This window comes from Lagenorhynchus albirostris, chromosome 1 (genome assembly GCF_949774975.1).
Source record: "Lagenorhynchus albirostris chromosome 1, mLagAlb1.1, whole genome shotgun sequence".
Taxonomy (NCBI): domain Eukaryota; kingdom Metazoa; phylum Chordata; class Mammalia; order Artiodactyla; family Delphinidae; genus Lagenorhynchus; species Lagenorhynchus albirostris.
Window position 1 is genome coordinate 1,793,249 of NC_083095.1, and position 14,448 is coordinate 1,807,696.

The 14,448-nt window shown below is 49.7% G+C and overlaps 2 protein-coding genes across 3 annotated transcripts in view; one reads left to right on the forward strand and one right to left on the reverse strand.

The window, feature by feature from the left end:
• Positions 1 to 2,620, reverse strand: part of TDRD9 (tudor domain containing 9) — a 106,542-nt gene extending 103,922 nt beyond the window's left edge. The window contains exon 1 of the mRNA XM_060165164.1: positions 2,435 to 2,620. Within this exon, the coding sequence (XP_060021147.1) occupies positions 2,435 to 2,620 (186 nt within the window). The remainder of the gene's footprint in view (positions 1 to 2,434) is intronic.
• A 4,549-nt stretch (positions 2,621 to 7,169) lies between these two features.
• ATP5MJ (ATP synthase membrane subunit j) lies at positions 7,170 to 11,912 on the forward strand. 2 transcript variants are annotated; one of them, XM_060165192.1, is made up of 5 exons: positions 7,200 to 7,290; positions 9,636 to 9,801; positions 10,185 to 10,308; positions 11,044 to 11,067; positions 11,763 to 11,912. In XM_060165192.1, the coding sequence occupies exons 2-5, from the start codon at positions 9,790 to 9,792 to the stop codon at positions 11,795 to 11,797; spliced, it is 195 nt and encodes a 64-aa protein (XP_060021175.1). In that variant the 5' UTR covers positions 7,200 to 7,290; positions 9,636 to 9,789; the 3' UTR covers positions 11,798 to 11,912. The 2 variants fall into 2 exon arrangements, with proteins under 2 accessions (XP_060021182.1, XP_060021175.1); XM_060165199.1 differs by lacking the exon at positions 9,636 to 9,801 and having other exon boundaries at positions 7,170 to 7,290.
• Positions 11,913 to 14,448: the final 2,536 nt, after the last annotated feature.

Genomic DNA, 14,448 nt, shown 5'->3' on the forward strand with positions numbered 1-14,448 from the left:
AAAATAAATTAATTAAATAAATAAATTTATTTTTTAAAAAGACTCTCCTTCACTGGGAAGACATCATTCAACAAGCCTCTGAGCAGCCGTTCTCTGCCAGGCACTTAGCTGCCACAGCTTCACGGTCAGCTTATCTAAGTCTGAGTCCCGGCTCTACCACTGTATTAGTCTCCTGCTGCCACAGGTCACCACAAGTTCAGCAGATTAAAACAACACAAGTTCATTATCTCTCAGTTTCTGTAAATCACAAGTCCAGGTGGACCAACTGGGTCCTCTGTCTAGGGTCCCACAAGGCCAAAATCAAGGTGTTGGCAGGGCTGCATTCCCTAAGCTGGAGGCTCATTCAGGTCGTTGGCCAAATTCAGTTCCTTGAAGTTGAAGAACTGAGGTCCCCATTTCCTTGCTGGCTGTCAGCCAGGATCCAGTCTTTGCTCTTAGCTGCCCACATTCCTTCTCAAGCTTTCCATGTGGCCCCTCTAACAATGACCAGTCAAGTCCCTCTCAAGTTTCAAATCCCTGACTCTACCCAGAAAAGGTCTCTGCTTTTAAGAGCTCATTTGATTAGATAATCCAGGTAATCTCCCTATTTTAGGATCTGTAACCTTAATTACATCTGCAAAATCCCTTTTGCCACGTTACATAAAATGCTCACAGGTTCCAGTGGATATCTTTTAGGGGTGGGGGAGGAAGTCATTCTACCTACCTTGACCATTTATTCCTGGAAACCAGGCAAGTCACTTTACCACCCAAGTGTGTTTCCTCATCTATAAAATCAAGGTAATGCCAGCAACCTCAAGGGGTTGTTTTGAGGATTAAATAATATAGCTATATTTAACTGAGTGCCTACTCTTTGCTAGAGACTCTGGCATTAGATGAGCATTAAGGGTCCAGGAAGTTAAAAGGACATTTAAAACCATGCTTGTCGTTTCTGACAAGGTCAATAATAGCTTACTTCAGTACCACAGTGAGTCATTTAAAAGCAATACTGTTCTGCCCATTAAGTCTACGGAGCAAGCAGGGGAGTGGGGGCAGGGGGCGGATCTAAGGGATCATTCGCCAGAGTAATTAAAGGAAACAAAGTGTGTGAAAACGTAAACAAAACAGCCACTCTAAAGCTGTACCAGAGTCTCTCTGTCCCCTCCCTGCCTCCAAGAAACAAATTTACCAACGATTCCAAGTTGCACTTGACTTTACAAAGGCTCGAAACAACCCATGAGTCCTTGACTCAGACTCTTGAGTCCATCCGCTAGATCAAATGGGGGTGAAGGCTGGGGGCAATGCACAATGGTAACTTAAAAAAAATTAAAATCAAAACCACCCTCTCAACGGTAAAGGGTGTTGAACTCGGGGGGAAGAGGCCAAGCAGTGATGCAGATACCCCAAGCAGGGGATACTTCCACACTGACCTTCTTTAAAGAGGGAGCAGGTGTTTCTACTCACCAGGTCTACGTCTCCTACAAATATAGGCATCCTCTTGCCTTATTTCCACTAAAATCATGTGAACAGGTTAACTGACAGCACCCAAGTCAAGGAATAATGGGAGGAGAAGCACTCATAAAACTGAACAAAGATCCAGCATTAGTGCTCCTTGGTATTTACCCAAATGCGCCGAAACTTCTGAGCCCACAAAAACCTGAGCGAGAATGTTTACAGCAGCTTTATTTATAACTGCCAAAACTTGGGAGCCACCGAGAGATTCTTCAGTGGTGATCGGGCCGTGGTGCATCCAGACAATGGAATATTATTCAGCACTAAAAAGAAATGAGCTACCAAGCCCTAAAAACACATGGAGGAGGGCTTCCCTGGTGGCGCAGTGGTTGAGAGTCCGCCTGCCGATGCGGGGGACATGGGTTCGTGCCCCGGTCCGGGAGGGTCCCACGTGCCACGGAGCGGCTGGGCCCGTGAGCCATAGCCGCTGAGCCTGCGCGTCCGGAGCCTGTGCTCCACAACGGGAGAGGCCACAGCAGTGAGAGGCCCGTGTACAGCAAGGGAAAAAAAAGGATGAACCCTCGTCTTATCGACGGATTTAGTTAATAATAATAAACATACCACAGTAAAGCTAGATGCTGACAATGAGAGAAACCGTTCGGGGAGCAGGAGGTACATGGGGCTCTACTTTCTGTTCAATTTCTCCATAAACTTAAATTGCTCTAAAAAGTAAATAAATAAAGCCTACCAATAAAAAGTTTTTAAACTGAACCAAACTCTGGAGCGTCTCCACTTCTGGTAGAGAGAAGTTCACCTGGCCCAGGCCACGGGGTGGGGCTTGCTTGGTGGCCAGCTCACTCTGGGACGGCCAGACATCTCACCAGAGCGGCCGAGGCCAGCGACATGGTCATGCGGGGTCGGGGAGGCCTAGGTCCTCGTTGCCCAGGCCCGCACCTGCGCCCGCCCCCGTCTCTCCCCCCCAGCCTCCTTACCTCCCGGGCGGCACCAGCCTGGCCTGGGCCTGGGCCTGGGCCGGAGCCGGGGCCTCATGGCCCACGTCCCTGCGCTGCACCTCATCCCGGGCCACCTCGGCCGGGAGGGCGGGCGGCGAGCCCAGCAGCTCCACATCGGTCACCATCTTGCCGATGGTGAACCAGTCATTGATCTGGTCGAGGGTGAGCTTGCGCAGCATGCTCACAGGCCGGCGTCCGCACCTCTTCAACCTCGGGTCAAAGAAGCGGGAACACGTCGCACCACGACGCAGCGCCCGCACGACGCAGCGCCCGCACGACGCAGCGCCCGCACGACGCAGCGCCCGCACGTCGCAGCGTCGGCAGGCCCGCGGCCCCGCCCCGCCGCAAGCTCTCCAATCAGAGCGCTCCACACGCGCCACGCGCCCCCACGCGCCGCCCTGACCTTGTGCCACCGGCCCCGCCCCGCCCCGCTGCGCCGTGTGAAGCCTGCCGGAAGCGCTTGCCCGTCAGCGACGCCGAAGTCCGGTTGTTGGGGGTCGGCCACCAGGTACCGAAGTTGGCAAAACGAGTCCCTCAGGGCCCCTCGGCCGTCTGGGGGCGCGGCCCAGCATCAGCGAACCCGGGATGTGCAAGAACAAGGCCTCCAGTCTCTCTCCAGTCTCCCGCTTTGAGGGCTACTCCATCTGAGGCTTGGTGGGCGCTCTGGGCCAACACGGGACAGACGTTTATTGAGCACCAGCTGTGTGCCTGGCCCAGCGCAGGGTCGTGGTAATAGACCTCAGCATGGAGAAGATGGAAGGCAAACCAGAGCCTGCTAACCTGGGACACCTTGCACCTAATTTGGGGAAGGGAGCAAGGAAGTCGGGGAAGGCTTCTTGGAGAAAATGACACCTAAGTGGAAACCTGCAGAAGAACCAGGAACAAGCCCGGCGAAAGAGGACTCGGAGGGGGAGGTAGTCCGCTGATGAAGGCCTGAAGGCAGGTGGCCCTGCTGGCTGAATTGAGGATCTGCAAGAAGTTCAGTGGGGCGAGATCTTGACTAAACTGAGTTCATCTTCCTTCCTTCCTTCCTTCCTTCCTAAATCCGCGTGTCAGGGGCGGTGTCCTCCCCACAGCTAGACAGAAACAGGTGGTGAGAGGTTCGCATTTGGAAGTCGTCAGCAAATGGATGGTGGTTAAAACCACCCTGGGAGCAGCTGAAATGGTCCAGGCCAGAGCGAGTGAAAGTAGACAGAAACTAGGAAGCAGCCTGAAAGAAGGGTCAGAGAGGAAAAATCCAGTAAAGATATACAAAGGAAGAAAGGCAACAGGGAGAATCGGAAGAGTGACGTTACTGCCTGCCCACCTTCACACCGTCAGTGCCCAGTGCAGTGTGGGCTCACAGGAAAGAGCCCTGTGAAGAAATAGGTGGGAGGAATCCAGAGCATGGCACTGGTCAACAGTGTGAGGGCCAATCAGTTAAACAAACACTGGAAAATGCCCAAAGAGTGGCAGATAGGAGGTCAGCCTGAGAACAGTGCAGAGAGAAGTCAGACTAGGCCGGGTTGAGCTATTGGTTTCTTACAAAAAACAAACCCAGCATGGTACTGAGCTAGAAGCCCCAGGCCCTATCTTGGCCACACCATTAATGTATTACGAGCTTTGGGCCTCGTATTTTGACTGTTCCAAATAGTACAGGCTTCAAAAGTCCCCCTCACACGCACATTTTTTGGCAAGGAAAAAACATATTTTTCAATAAGTAAGAAAATGTGATCATAAAGTCATTTAGACTCTCAGTATGTCATTCAGCATTGGTTGGAAAATACTGCAACTTCATCCATTTTGTGAAGGCTAGCACATGTTCTGAATTTCACAAGATAGGCCAAAACCACTTCAAACAACTCTGCCAATCCCATTTGTGTTTCCTAGTACGTTACTGTTCCCACACTACCTTCCTTTGTTGATGTTACAGTGAGTGTGTTTCTAAGTGGAAGTTGCTCTTTTTCTGAAGAAAGTGCCTTTCACGCAGATGTTTTCTGAAGGGCTTTTTCTGTTCGTTGATCCTTTTGGCTTACTACCTCCTTTGGTCCTCCTGAGGTTTGAGTTTTTAACTGCAGTTGAAGGACACCGTCTTGATGCTTCTTCAGTTTTGAAATGTGTTGTCATTTAACTGCCACTTTCCAGACGAAACACTGGTTAACATTCGGTGTCGTGACAGAGTAAATGGCTTTGAGCCCCTTCATTTCATGAGTAGTTCTTGGTTCTCTTTAGTCATCTAGCCCAGCTCATCTGGCATTCCTGCCCAAAGTCCAGAGTTAAAAAGAGGCAGCTTCATAGTTCCGTATAGGCATGTAGACATCTAGGCCAGAGCAAAGGGGAAGGCCACGGAGCGGGCCTTGGTGGAAGTTTCACATACTTGCAACCCCAGAGCAGTTGGAGCTGCAGGCCCAAAGGGAAAACAGCTGAGAGCAATTCCAAGTGATGTTGATGCTGTGAAGTGGGAGGAGCTTTGCCCAAAATACCTTCATATCTTCAGTGACCTTCCCAGCCACAAAATACGGCATTTTGCATTTTGAATTAATCTGCTGGGATGACCCTTTCTTTAAACATTGTTTTCTTTGAACATGTGTTTTTCATGGGCTACGTTAGATTAACAACTGAGGACATTAAAATTCTGTTGCTCTCAAGTCGAGTTTGAAGTTTAAAAGATTTGTCTTGAACTAGCTTTACAATGATGATGCTCTTCCTTAAGTTCTTCCTAAGTGCTTATTGTCCTCTGCGGTTTTCTAGCTCATTATAAGTCTAAAACATTCTTTTTCTAAGACAGTGTTTCTCAAACCTTGTCCTTGTCTCAGGACCCACTTACATGCTTAAAAATTGTTGAAGAGGGCTTCCCTGGTGGCGCAGTGGTTGAGAGTCCGCCTGCCGATGCAGGGGACATGGGTTCGTGCCCCAGTCCGGGAAGATCCCACATGCCACGGAGCGGCTGGGCCCGTGAGCCATGGCCGCTGAGCCTGCGCATCCAGAGCCTGTGCTCCGAAACGGGAGAGGCCACAGCAGGGAGAGGCCCGCGTACCACAAAAAAAAAAAAAAAAAAATTGTTGAAGACCCTACAGAGCTTTTGTTTACATGGGTTCTATCTGCTTTATTTAGGGATTACAACTGAGAAATGTTTTATTTACTTCTTAAATTCATTTTAAAATGATGATAATAAGACCAGTTGATGTTAAAGGGAATCATTATGAAAAGTCACTATATTTACCCCCAAATTTTGGTGTTTGAGAAGAGTAAAAGACGCTTACATTTTCACAGACCTCTTAATGTCTGCCGTAATGGAAGATAGCTGGATTCTCCTGTTTTTGTACTCATTCTGTTGTGGCATCACAAGCCACACAGCCTCTGGGAAACTCCACCATACACTTGTGAGAGAACTCTAGTGAAAAAGACGAGTAACATCTTACCATTATTACAAACAATAGTTTCGGCCCTCGGGGGCCTTGGGTACCCCGAGACCACACTTTGAGCATCACTACCCTAAGTTTTCCAAGTTTTGCATGCAGCTTCATTTGATCCTAAGCTTTCACTTCGAAGTAGGACCAAGTCTGTTGCTCTTCCTTTCACCCTCCCCATCCTTCCTTCTGAGCTCACTTTCCTTCTGCGTGAATAATGAACGTTGATTTTTTTTTTTTAATCTGCAGGCCTACTGGTGATTATTCCCTCAGTTCTTAGTTGGCCCAAAATGTCATTTTGCCTTCTGTTTTGAATGCTAATTTCCTCACGCGTGGAATTCTAGATTGGCAGTTATACTAAGACACCAGTTACACCTATGATAGACTTTCTTGCTGTTCCTTTCTCTTTTGTCTGTGTTCCTGAATGGTTTCTTCTAACCCAGCCTCCAATTCAGTAATTCTTCAACTGTCTAATCTGTTGCTAAATCAATCCAACTTCTATTGGGCTCTTTTTCAAGTCAGCTAAGTGGCTTTCTTTTGTTTAACTTTTTACAGTTTCCAGTTTTCTGCTGAGATTTTCAGTCTTGTTTTTTAATTTCTTGCACATATTAAGCATGGTTATTTTTATTTATTTTTTAATATTTATTTATTTTGGCTGCACGGGTCTTAGTTGTGGGATCTTCGTTGTGGCATGTTTAGTTGCGGCATGCAGGATCTTTTAGTTGTGGCAATGCGAACCCTTAGTTGTGGCATGTGGACTCTTAGTTGTGGTATGCACGTGGGATCTAGTTCCAGGACCAGGGATCGAACCTCGGCCCCCTGCATTGGGAGCACAGAGTCTTACCCACTGAACCACCAGGAGGTCCCAAGCATGGTTATTTTTAAAGCCTGCGTCTTTTAGGTCCAGTGTCTTGCACCCCTGTGAAGTCTTTAGATTGTCTGTTTAGTAGAATTACGATGCACAGAATTGATGCATAAAAATATGCAGAGCGAAAAATGTTAACACAGAGAAATGGCAAGAAAATCAGAGACGGGAGATGCAACTTTTCTGCGTTTAACACAAGTAAAGATTCCATTTTTCGGGTAGACCGACTCGTCGGTCTCACGGTCCTCAGTTTCAGCACTGAAAGTCCCACTCCCAGGCAAATACGAATGGTTAAGTCACGTGATTGACACACACACACACACACACACACACACACACACACACACACACACACACACACACACACACACACACACACACGTGTCCCCTCCCCCAACCCTCCAGGCGGCCGAACCCGGGCGGCCGCTGGGGGCGCTGGGGTGCGCAGGCGCGGCCGGCGGAGGCGCGCTGGTCTAGGGCGACGCCGCTCCTTCCGCCTTCCCGGCAGGCCCCGCGCGGCGCCTGCGCGCTCAGTGACCTTTCCGAGTCGTCAGCTTTGAGTTGGGGCTGGCTGAGGCGCTAGTCTTTCGCCGAGGTGAGAGCGGGGCTGGGGTCGGCGCTCGGCGCGGGGTAGCCGGTACGATGAGGGGCCGGATCGCGGGCGGCGAGGACCTGGGGCCCGGAGTGGCCTCCGCAGCGGGTGGGAGCCTCCCCGGTCCCACCGCGGCCACACCTCCATCCCCCTGACCTTGAGGTCCAACTCTTCTACCTGCCCACGCGCACTTTTTACTTGGGTCCCCCAAACTGTAAAGGGAGGTCGTCCTGGGGTTAGCTGTTATTAGTCGAGGCCGCGCTACGCCTTTTCCTTTGGCCGTGAGAGGTTCAACCACCTAACCGAGCTTACAGGGCAGGTTAGTGATGGAGTCAGGATCCAAGCCGAGAGCTCCTTCCCCACGTTTACTCTCTTCTCTCCTTTACACCTCAAGTTTCCTTGCAAGCACACTGTTCTCGGAGCTACACTGTACGTATGACAGGGCTTTGGGAGAGGGGGAAACGGGGACCAAAACGGGATCGGAGGTTATTGCAATTGTACGGACCTCAGCCTGTGAAGCCCGGTCTGAGGCTCAACGGGTCAGACGTTTCCTGTTTCCAGTGTAAGGTCAGGTGATAGTTTGCTGTTAATGTAACATACCAACCACTTTGCAGACTTAAACGGACACAACCGACACCCACTTGGCCTTTGAATAGGATGGGTCTTTGAAGGAATGGGCACTAATAAAACTCACACAGCTGGGAGACGATGCTAGATAGAGTGAACTCAGGCAGAAAAAGTCGGGGGCCTCATTTTGTAAACATTGGGAACATGTCGCTTGTCCAGCCAGATATGTCAGCCTTGGGCCAAAGGCGGGGTGAGAGGTAAGCATTTGCCGTGTACCTACCCTGAAGCACTCTTGGGTAATTCTAGGTGAGGAGACAACACCAGGGGTCTGGGCCCCGAGCAAAATATGGAGATAACAGAAGTTTCTTTGGCCCCTTCTTACCTCCTTTACACCCTCCTAGTTTGCTTTGCTCTTTTCCTTCTAGATCCTCTTCTGGCCTTGCTCTAAGGCCCCTACCTGACCTGGGCCTTGCCCTCAGCTTCTTAAGGCCTTCCTCGTAGAATCTCAGGAGCTTAGTACTGTTGTAGTCAGCTGGGCATCTGCAGAAATTCTTTCTGCTCTTGCTGCGATCATTTACTGAGTTTTTATTCCACACCAGGCAGTAGGTTGGGGTCCTTTACTTTGAGAGCCCAGTGGGGCAGGTGGAGCTATCCCTGTTTCACAGAAAGGGAAACCTCTGAAATGACAGCTTCAAGACATTGCCAGGATCGAGGGCAAAACAGGCTGAACTGGTGTAGGAACCTAGGATTCGCAGGCTTCCGACCCCATCGGTCTTCCTTCCCAGTCAGTGCTGGGCACAGGGAGGAGAGGAATTTGCTCAGTGCCTCTGAACTCCTCCTGTCCAGGACTTCCAGAGGCTTCCTCCACATCCTGTTTGGATCTTCTCGTCTGCCTTTTCAGGGCAGGGCTGTGGGTTTCTGGGAACGTTATGCTCTGGCAGAGCATCCCGGTACTGCCTGAAGACAGGAAGTGTGAGGGCAGACACGTCTGCAAGGGGTTCCAGGAGGAGGACACAGCCACGTCTTCCTGGGTCACTCGGGGCTGGCTACCCTTCAGGCCTGGGTCTCAGCCTGGGTATGTTCTCTCTTTGGAAGAGCTGGAAGCCAGTCCTCAGAGCAGATTCTCAGTAATGAGGAGCAGATCCAGCTGGGTGACTTACAGATTCAGCTGTGTGGTCTCAGGCAACTGTGTCCAGCCAGATATGTCCAAGTAGTGCAGGAGATAAGCAAGTAAAGCACTTCGTGAATGCTGTTAAATTTGCATTGACATTCTGAGAATAAAAGCTGCGCTCTTTGCTGTGGCCTGCAAGGCGCTGTATGACCTGGCCATCTTCTGTCCACTAGCCCAGCCATGACACTTCATGTAACAAGCACTTGCTGTAGGACAGCAGATACTGCAATTGGCACAGAGCAACTCCTCCATCTTCGTAACAGCCCTCTGAGGCGGGCGCTGTTTTAGAGATGAGGAAACCGAGGCAGTTTAAGTTAGCTGGAAAGTGACAGAGCCAGGATTTGAATCTGAGTGACCACAGTGGCCTTCTCGCTGTTCCTCCCACTCCGAGCATGTTCTGACCTTGGGTCTTGGCCCGTGAGCTGCCTCTACCAAGGACACTGTTCTCCCAGATGCTCTGGCTCTTTAGAGAACTGAAAGTTCTCTCCAAAAAAAGTGAGGTGATGGATGTGTTAATCACCTAGACAGGGCAAGTCCCTACACATTGTGCACACGTATCAAGTCACCACCATGGTGTACACCGTAAATGACTTACAGTTTTATATGTCAGTTATGCCTCAATACAGCTGAGATTCAAACAAAACAAAAGAAGGACTGAGATACAGCTGATGAACGTGAGCCCAAGCCTGGGTGTTAGTGTCACAGGGAAATCACCATGCCTTGACCATGTTCTTTCCCAGCTTTGAACGCCAACAGTTCTTAACATGGTGATGCAGGTATGCTAGTTTCTTCAAAAGTGTGTAATTCTTGGCATAATTTGGGGGCATTCGTGGACGATAGCCTTCGGAGAGGGGGACCATTGATGACAGTGCGGGACAGCACGGGCTGGGAGAGCTCTGAGGCTGGAGGAATGTGAAGTGAGGAGTGCCCGGATGGCCAAGGTCAGGGGAGGGTGAGAGGTGAGTGGAGCTTGGAAAGCTGTTGAGAGCAGGAGTCCCCATGTAGATGTTGGAATGGCTTCGGGTAGCAGGTCTGGCATAGGGGCTGCTCCCTGTTGAATAGTTTGGGAAATAGGGTCAAACTTAATAAATGGAAACCTCTTACCAGTTAGGTTTAAAACAATAGTGATGGTAATATTTATCACTGTGTTCCTTTTCAGATGCTTCAAAGCCTTATTAAGAATGTTTGGGTCCCCATGAAGCCCTACTATACCCAAGTTTACCAGGAGATTTGGGCAGGAATGGGGCTGATGGCTTTTATCGTTTATAAAATCAGGAGTGCTGGTAAGTTTCTTTGTGTTTGATTCATTGGAGGTCAAGAAGAAAATTACTTTCAAGAGGAATCACAATTCATATTGTAAAGAAACTGTGGTTCTTAACTAGGAGTGAACATCCGAACCCCTGGTGGTCCTTTGTTAAAATGTGGGGAGTGTAAGAGCTATGTCAGCGATAAGAAATTTGAACAAGACCTTGATATCGGAATTGTTAATTTTCTTAGGTGTGGCAATGGTATTTAGAATGCATAGGAGATATCCTGTTTTCAGAGATGTAGGTTAAAATATTTAGGGATGAAGTGTCATGGTATGCAGTGTATTACTGTACCTTTTCCATTGATCTGAATGTTTAAATATTTTCTTAATAAAAATAGGGGCAGAGTAACCATTTGGTTCTCAGTGAAGCAGAGATGAGGCCCAACTGTGTATGAATGAGCGATTGGTTAAAAAGAGGAAAGAAAGGAGAAACTTTAAACTGCAAGACTGGAGGTTAGGATCTGGTAGAGAGTGAAGAGTCCTGCAGATTCTGAAGGGCTATTTAACTGTTGAGAGAACATCTGTGGTAGAATTTTTACCACTTCTTGGCTTTGAGACACTATAGGAATTCCTATTTTCTGAAAGCTTCATTTAATAGCTTTGCCTAAGCTCTGAACTTTTCAGCCAAATGATGATTTCGACAGTGAGTCGACTAAAGGCATTTTTGTAAAGCATTGACATGACCAATTTTTCTTTCCATTTATTTTAGATAAAAGAAGTAAAGCCTTGAAAGGTAAGATTTCTGCTTCTTAAAATGGATGGGGAATGAAAAAACCCCATCGTACCTTTTTGGGACAAGGTATATCCCTGTTGTGAATTGAAGCTGCTGCGTGGTTCACTAAGCACGCAGAGGCAGTAGGAGCACTTCAGAACGTGGAGAGCGCTGGCCTGCTGGAAGCGGACTCTGAAGTTCCGCCCCCTACAGTCTGTGTGTTAAAAACCGTTGCTCACCCCTTGGGCCAAGTACAGCTGCTTCCAGGAGTGAAATGAGCTGATCGGAGCTAGCTGGTGTCACCAGCAGGCAGGAGGAGACAGCTGTGCCAGTGGGCTGCCCTGTAGAGCGTGTTTTGAAAGCAAGAACCACATAAATTTGTGCCCTAGTGCTGGGCGCTCCTTCACTTCGCTTCCAAAGGACAGTGAAACTCTAGGCATCTGATTCCTGTGCAAACTTAGGACTGGCCCTTGACCTTGGGGAGAAGACATTTCCATGCCGCTTGCTCTTTGCGCCTGCACGTGAGCTGCATGCCCCTGTTGATTCCACAGACCCTCCATGTACATCCGTATAGAAATAACCCTCCATGTGCTCCATCATGTTGAAAGTTGTCCTTTGCATCTTCTGGCTTGTCAGTACATACCTATATAATGAACCACAGTCTGCTTGTTCCTTTCCTCCTAAATTGTATCTGTGTCGTGCTTCTCTTTGAAAAGCTTCCAGTCCTGAGCCTGCTCGTGGTCATCATTAACAAGCTCTCCTTGGATGGGACGTCGGTCTGGCTGTGTTGTGGGAACGTGGGACATCGGGTTGACTTGCAGCAGTGCCGCTGCCCTTGGGCATGAATAAACGTACCTGTGAGACCCATGCTGCCTGCGCCCGTGTCCCTCCCTTCGACCCGCCCCCGCCACACTCCGAGTAGGTCTGCGTGCGCCAGGTGCAGCCAGAGTCTCGCCGAGCTGCCCTGTCCTTAGGAAATCCAAGGGGCCGATGAGTGAACACCTCGGTTAGCACAGGGGTGGAGGGCAGATCTAGGCTTCACACTCTGAAGGTCAGTAAATGGTAAGCAGATGATTCTGCTACTTAACTCCTATGACCTCCCTGAGCCTCTGTTTTCTCATCTGGAAAATGGAGATAATGTGTAAGTTCTAACTTAGAGTTACTGTGGAGTGCAGTAAGAGAAAGTATGCAAGAGCATTATTTAAACTGTACAATGCCTTTTTAAAAAAAATTTTATTGGAGTATACTTGATTTACAATGTTATGTTAGTTTCAGGTGTACAGCAAAGTTATGTAAAATGCTTTAGAAATAGGCAATATTAGATCACATCGTGGATGGAATTATAAGCTCTAGAAAATTTTATCCAGAAATCACTTCTAAGGCAAGGTACATAATTTTTTTTTTAAATCAATTGATACTTCTTGTAGTTTGGCTAATATCAAGTGAATGCTGCATAATGTTTTTCTCCATTTAAGGCGATTACCAAAACCCCTAAAATTGCATTTAAAAAATAGATTCTAAAGCAGTAAGCGTAGGGGTGGAATTGAGTCCAGTTTGAAATCTGGTGCTTTGCAGGTGACGGGGGTCTGCCTGTGGAATAGAAATGGTGGCCCAGGTCTTGGTCCTGGTCTCTCGCCATGGTTGGTGCCTGACAAATGGCTGCCACTTTTGGGTGGAGTCTCTGAGCCTTGGTTTCTTCTGTTGTAAAATGGGGATAAAACCCACTTATCAGGCTCACTGTCTGCCTCACGGTTGTTGGCTCAACGGGGAACTGGCGTGAAAGTGTCGTACAGCCCCAGTGAGAGCTGGCATTGGAGCTGGGAGCAGGGTTCCATTCTAAAGCAGGGATCACATTTTCTCCGATAAGCTTTTGTTCTCTTCTCCCTCCAGAGGATGAGTCAGCACTGTGGATCAGAAAGTCCTAATCTTAAAAATTACTCACCTGGGCCATCTTTTCTGAGACAGGCATCACCTGGAGGGCGGTCAGCAAGGACTAGCGGGGCCCAGCATTTCTGCTTCCATTGGTGTGGCAGGGGGCCTGAGAACTTGTATCTCTCACAGGTTCCCGGGACGTGCTGATGCCCAGGGACCACACTTTGAGAACCACTGATCCATACAAAGAACGTCCCGTCCCCTCCCACCCCGAGCCCTTACGTCCACTACATCAGCGTCCACCCATGTTCCCCCTGGTGCTGTGCCTCTTAGCACACTGAGTCCTAAGAACCGAATGAGGTAGGGCTGCAGTCCCATTTTACATAGGAGGAAACTGAGGCTGAGAGAGGGCAGTGAAGTGCCAGAGGCCAGCTAGCCGATGCTGGGACCAGGAGTTGCGCTCCGGGAGGCTGAGCTCTTATCCGGAGAAGGAGAAGGTGAGGCCTGGGCAGCCAGCCCCTGGAGTCAGCAGAGGAGCTGGTGTGCAAACCCTGGGAGTGTGTCCCTCTCTACCGCTTGTGGGTTCCTTGAGTTATCATCAGTAAATAAAAACCCATCATGGACCAGTTGCCCGTGCAGAATGGGGTGAGGGGCTCTTGGGATTTATGTTGTGAGGGGAACTTGGCTGAGGTGGAGTATATCCGATGAAAGGCGGACCCTGTGGCCTGTGAGAGCGGCAGGTTGGAGGATGTTGAGGAGAGACCTGCTCTACCCCCATCCCCACCCCTGGAGATTATGCCCAGCGTCAACCATGCCTTAAAGAGTGGAACAAAACTGTCTTCCTGCTGCACCAAGTGGTTTCCCGTCCCTAGTTCCTAAGTGGAGACAGCGTGTTTTGTCGCAGAAAGAAGTTTTGTTGCTGCCCAGAACCCACTTGACGTTTGCACACAAGCCGGTCATGTCCCGAGGTGGCCTGCAGGTGGAGCCAGTGCACGCCGCGAGCCTGTCGTCACCAGGCTTCCTGTGGGCGCTGAGTACAGATGTGGGAGCTGTGCTGGGCACGGGGGGCACCCTGTTCAGAGCAGCGCTCGGGCGGTGCCGGCAAAAGAGAGACGTCTGTCTACAGAAGCAGAGAGGGCCTCGAGCTCACCCGTGGGCAGGAGCAGCCAGTTTCCAGGTGGAGCTCCACGGAGGCCCTTTATCCTGAGGTCCACACATCGTGCCCATCCGTGCTTCGTCAGTGTTCTTCAGAGTGGCCTGTGGAGGACCCTAAAGGCAGAGGGAGGAGAACATGGTCCCAGCATCTGAAGGGGTAACTTTCAACAATGTGTTTCAGCCACCAGGGAGCCTCTGGAGGGGGCATGTGTTTCTTGCTTGTCATTGTTTTAATATATCCCAGGGGTGCGTGTGCCCCAGTCGAGCTGTGTGGCACCTGTAAGATGATTGATTTGGGACTTCCCTGGTGGCGCAGTGGTTGAGAGTCCGCCTGCCAATGCAGGGGACATGGGTTCGAGCCCTGGTCCGGGAAGA